Source organism: Ovis aries, chromosome 14, assembly GCF_016772045.2.
Source record: "Ovis aries strain OAR_USU_Benz2616 breed Rambouillet chromosome 14, ARS-UI_Ramb_v3.0, whole genome shotgun sequence".
NCBI classification, from domain to species: Eukaryota; Metazoa; Chordata; class Mammalia; order Artiodactyla; family Bovidae; genus Ovis; species Ovis aries.
Window position 1 is genome coordinate 45,550,446 of NC_056067.1, and position 5,648 is coordinate 45,556,093.

The following is a 5,648-nucleotide window of genomic DNA, read 5'->3' on the forward strand; positions in this document are numbered from 1 at the left end:
GAACCAACAGAGGAAGGAGGGGGAGGAAGGTGAGGAGAAGCAGGAGGAAGAGGGAGAAGAGAAGCAAAAATTGGAGGAGAAAGAGGAAGAAGGAAAAAATCTGAAGGCGTCCAGGCAGATGGGTTGCTTGGTTGTTGAGTTTAAAAATTAGTTCAGAGTATGTAATCACCGTAAGTGGCTTCCCTGATGGCTCAGACCATGGGTTCGATCCCTGGGTCACGAAGATTCCTCTGGAGAAGGGAATGGCAACCCACTCCAGCATTCTTATCTGGAGAATTCCATGGACAGAGGAGCCTTGGCGGGCTACAGTACATGGGGTTGCAAAGAGTCGGACACAACTGAGTGACTAACGCTTTCACTTTTTTCACTTTTAATCACTATGAACCTCCATGCTCAGTAATGGAGCATACTTACACAGGCCTAATGAAATATAATCCCTATAAACTGAATAAAAATGGTAGTCCCATTCTGCAGAAAGTAGAGGGAAGAAGAAAATGTGTAGGTGTTATATCTGTGTGTTTCATTATAGTAATTCAACTGATGATGTCTCAAGATAGAATAGACATTTGGGGTTTGTTCCCTGGTGGCTCAGCTGGTAAAGAATCCTCCAGCAATTCGGGATACCTGGGTTCGATTCTTGGGTTGGGAAGATCCCCTGGAGAAGGGAATGGCAACCCACTTCAGTATTCTGGCCTGGAGAATTCCATGAACTGCATAGTCCATGGGGTCGCAAAGAGACATGACTGAGCAACTTTCATTTTCACATTACATGTTGGTAAATACCAGATGAATGCCTGACAGCGGAACGCAGGGTGGTGGGAGTTAAGAGCTGAAGCAGAGAAGACTGGTTGGCTTTTATAGCACAATATGACTTTTTTGGATTTGGCTGTTCACCCTGATGTAGGCCATCTTGACTCGACATGGCTCTGCAGATGAATGTGACAGCCCCGGCTTAGGCTGGTCTGGGGAAAGACAAGGATGGCTGACCCTGACCATCCAGAGCCACCAACACAGCAGACAAGCAGATATAATCTCCTTTCCCAGACACACCCGTAACTGGAGCAGTATTCCACAAACAAGTGTGGTCTGTGCAGATACCCAGGGCCACAGAAGAAACAGAAACAGCATTGTAACAGCTAAGGTCAAGGTTAACCATAGACTAGCACTTTCATTCTCTCCTTCACTCATTATTTTCCATAAACCTTCCACAATGAGTCTCTTGTTAGGTATGAATTTAAAGCTGTAACCCCAGATGTCTAAGCAATGTAACTCTTATTTTCCTGCATTTGCACAGGTTAGGGTGGATTAAGTTATGGAAATAGACGGATTACATAACATGGAACAACATAGCAGTTTATTTTCTGCTCCCATCATGGGAGGCGCTAGGGCAGTAGTAATCTTGGGGCGGTAATCTTAAGGTGGTAGTCCCTAAGATTCAGGGACTGAGGCAGATGGGAGCTCTTCCATCTCTATAACACGTGACCTTCAAATCACCAGGGGTATCATTTGCCCAATCAGCTAGGGGAGGAAGAAAAAGGCAGAATGCCTGTGCGGGAGATGGGTTCAGGCCAGGGTTATTTGTAGCACACATCACTTGTAATCACATTCCATGAAGCCAAAGACAATCTCATGGTCACACAGGAGAACCTAGGAAATGTGACTGAGTCATGCTCCCAAGAAGAAAAGGAGATGGGCATGGAGAAAGAGTTAGAGGCCTTTCTCCTAGTTATTCAATTCATTTCTACTGATAATTCCCATTCCCCTTGACTGTGGAAACTTAATTCCACTAAGCCTAAGGTTTCTTGTGCATTTGGGGTTGTCCATGAAGCTAGGGCCCCAGAAGAAACCCCTGAGTGTTATTGATAGGATCATCCTTGATCTCTATTTTCATTCATTCTAGATGGTGATTGTGTTGTCCCTGGTTTCCCTCTGACAGTCATTGTCACTCAGGCACTTGGCATTCTGTAAGCCTGCACCTCCTCCTCACCAAGCTGGGACGTGAGATATCCTACTTGGCTGTCAGAGACCATTTCTTCCTAGACCTCCACGCCATACAGCATATTTTCTTTGAAATCTTAAAGCCTCTCTAGGATTTGTATGTGCAGTGGGAATATAGGTATTAAGCAGGGTCTTTGACACCCTGCCCCTTCTTGAGATGAATGTTATTAGGGGCATTCTGATGGATATACTGGCATCTAGAGACACGACTGAGCGACTAAACTGAACTGAGTCTTTCTCTCCTTCCCTATTCCGTAAATAGGCAGCCATTTCCCTTTCAGGATTGGGGGAGAGGCAGTCCTGATCAGCTCTGCTGGCAATTTGACTATTTAGTTCTTGAGGTCTTTCTTTCCGAAGAGTTTGGCTTTTAAATCTCAAAAGCTGGAGGAGGTTTCTATTTTCCCTCCCTTCTCTGAGACACTGGAAGCCTGGAATTCCAGTTTGAATGAACCTAGCAGACACGACTGAAGCGACTTAGCAGCAGCAGCAGCAGAGAACATTAACTCAAATTTCTAAATATCATTCTACATTGGCAATTATTATATCTATTTTACAAAGGAATCGGTTTCCAGAAAATTATCTTGTTGAAGGATATACAGTTTTTAAAGGGTCAGATGTGGGATGTAGACCTACATCCGCCAGATTTCTATGTCTCTGTGCCTCACCATTAGGTCATTCTGATTTTCACCTGATTGGGAAACACATAGCCCTAGAGAAACACAGACACGTACACACAGGAGAAGCTGGAACATACCCTTCGATTTTATTGTTTTAAATAAATATTTTCCTGAAAGAGCAGCCCAGTATCAAGGAGCTTAAGGCATCTAGAGCATCAAAGTGAAGATGTCCAAGATGGATAATGACAGAGCTGGAGGTCAAGAGCATAAAGTAATGTTTTCCTGGGCTAGTGGGTTGCTTGGATGTTGAGCTCCTTGGCTGGTAGGTTTTCTGGCTAGGGGATATCCAGCTGTTGTTTTCTTCCATGGTGGCTGATTTGGCTGGTTAGTGTCTCAGTGAGCCGGTCCTGTTGCGGTGGGTGAACCCATCAGCTATTGGGCCTGGACTTCAGACAAATAGAACTAAGAAATAAATGATGCCTAAACCGATGAGTATGGCGAATACATCCAGCCAACCAGTTCGGCCCGAGTTGATATAAGCTTCTTCCCATTCGCTTTTCTCGTTGGCCTCTTTGGTCTGTAGGAATGGGAGCTTTAGATTTGGGTTTCTGAGTCCAGCCTTGTCACACCCCTGGGTAATGGCTAGACACCTCTCCGGTCAGGAGTGAAAATCCCTACCCATATCCCAGGACAGGAGCAGATGCAATGGGGACAGCAAGGGGGCACGTAGAGGACAGCAAGGGGGCAGGCAGAGGACAGGATGCGACTAGGTTTAGGTACTGGTTTACCTTTCCGCTGAATACGAGTGCTGGTATTCCCAGCGGAGGGAATAAAATTATGGCCGCGATGGTCAAACACTGGTAATCCGGGGCATAAAATAACAATTCTTCTCTCGTCTGTGTACCCGGAGGTGGCTGAGCCTCTGCACCTGGGGCACCTGGGGCCCCTGAGGCCTCTGGGGCCTCTGGGGCCCCTGGAGCCGCGGGTGGGGCAGGGGGCGGCGCGCCGGCGTCAGCGGGTATCGGGGTCATGATTTTTCTACCCCAAAAGACTCCAAGTATCTTCAAAGCAGAGCCAAACCCGCTACACCTCCCCTTGTTCTATCCAGAATCCCAAGACCCAGACCCCACCAAGGGCCAGTACTTCACAATGGAGAAATCAGAGCAGGTCCTGATTGGCTGCCCATGTGAGGGGGCGTGGTCCCACTTTACTCAGCTCCTCCAGGCTTCAAGAGGTTGGGTGAGTACTGAGGCGCTTCAGTCGTGTCCGACTCTTTGCGACCCTGGACTGTAGCCTGCCAGGCTTTCACTGTTTACAGGGTGCTCCATCCTTGGTCGGGACACTGACTCCGCCTACCTTGATAGGAATTAGTTGCAAGCCATAAGGTTAGCTTCCGGCTCCTGCTTCCTGCAGATCCCTATCTGCATTCAAGGCAGGAGCAAGTACCAGGGACTGCACCCAAGAGCTGTGGTAGTGAGGAAGTACATAAACCTCCTAAGAAAACTAGGCGGGGGCCTTCCCTTGGTGGTTCAGTGGCTAAGACTTCCGGGCCTGGGTTTGATCCCTGGTCAGGGAACTAGATCCCATATGCCACAACTGAAGGTCTTTTTTGAGTTTAATGCCATCTAATATTCAGGTATGACCTAAATCAAATCTCTTATGATTATACAGTGGAAGTGAGAAATAGATTTGAGGGACTAGATCTGATAGAGTGCCTGATGAACTATGGACGGAGGTTCGTGACATTGTACAGGAGACAGGGATCAAGACCATCCCCATGGAAAAGAAATGCAAAAACCCAAAATGGCTGTCTGGGGAGGCCTTACAAATAGCTGTGAAAAGACGAGAAGCGAAAAGCAAAGGAGAAAAGGAAAGATATAAGCATCTGAATGCAGAGTTCCAAAGAATAGCAAGAAGAGATAAGAAAGCCTTCCTCAGCAATCAATGCAAAGAAATAGAGGAAAACAACAGAATGGGAAAGACTAGAGATCTCTTCAAGAAAATTAGAGATACCAAGGGAACATTTCATGCAAAGATGGGCTCAATAAAGGACAGAAATGGTATGGACCTAACAGAAGCAAAAGATTTGAAGAACAGGTGGCAAGAATACACAGAAGAACTGTACAAAAAAGATCTTCATGACCAAGATAATCGCAATGGTGTGATCAATCACCTAGAGCAAGACATCCTCAAGTGGGCCTTAGAAAGCATCACTATGAACAAAGCTAGCAGACGTGATGGAATTCCAGTTGAGCTATTTCAAATCCTGAAAGATAATGCTGTGAGAGTGCTGCACTCAATATGCCAGCAAATTTGGAAAACTCAGCAGTGGCCCCAGGACTGGAAAAGGTCCGAATTCATTCCAATCCCAAAGAAAGCCAATGCCAAAGAATGCTCAAACTACTGCACAATTGCACTCATCTCACACACTAGTAAAGTAATGCTCAAAATTCTCCCAACCAGGCTTCAACAGTACGTGAACCGTGAACTTCCAGATGTTCAAGCTTGTTTTAGAAAAGGCAGAGGAACCAGAGATCAAATTGCCAACATCCACTGGATCATCAAAAAAGCAAGAGAGTTCCAGAAAAATATCTATTTCTGCTTTATTGACTATGTCAAAGCCTTTGACTGTGTGGATCACAATAAACTGTGAAAAATTCTTCAAGAGATGGGAATACCAGACCACCTGACCTGCCTCTTGGAAAACCTATATGCAGGTCAGGAAGCAACAGTTAGAACCGGACATGGAACAACAGACTGGTTCCAAATAGGAAAAGGAGTATGTCAAGGCTGTATATTGTCACCCTGCTTATTTAACTTACATGCAGAGTACATCATGAGAAATGCTGGGCTGGAAGAAGCACAAGCTGGAATCAAGATTTCGGGAGAAATATCAATAACCTCAGATATGTAGATGACAACACCCTTATGGCAGAAAGTGAAGAGGAGCTAAAGAGCCTCTTGATGAAAGTGAAAGAGGAGAGTGAAAAAGTTGGCTTAAAGCTCAACATTCAGAAAACTAAGATCATGGCA

General features: G+C 45.7%; 1 protein-coding gene across 1 annotated transcript; it reads right to left on the reverse strand.

The window, feature by feature from the left end:
* Positions 1-2,976: 2,976 nt before the first annotated feature.
* PMIS2 (PMIS2 transmembrane protein) lies at positions 2,977-3,749 on the reverse strand. Its single transcript, XM_060398497.1, has 2 exons — positions 3,396-3,749; positions 2,977-3,223 (listed from the first exon to the last, which is right to left on the reverse strand). Exons 1-2 carry the CDS (start codon positions 3,644-3,646, stop codon positions 3,064-3,066), a joined length of 411 nt encoding a protein of 136 aa, XP_060254480.1. The 5' UTR covers positions 3,647-3,749; the 3' UTR covers positions 2,977-3,063.
* Positions 3,750-5,648: the final 1,899 nt, after the last annotated feature.

Coding starts and splice junctions, on each gene's coding strand:
- PMIS2 (XM_060398497.1), bottom strand. CDS start 3,646: ATGACCCCGATACCCGCTGACGCCGGCGCGCCGCCCCCTGCCCCACCC. Junction 3,224..3,395: donor TTCAGCGGAAAGGTAAACCA/GTACCTAAACCT, acceptor GGCTGGACTCAG/AAACCCAAATCTAAAGCTCC.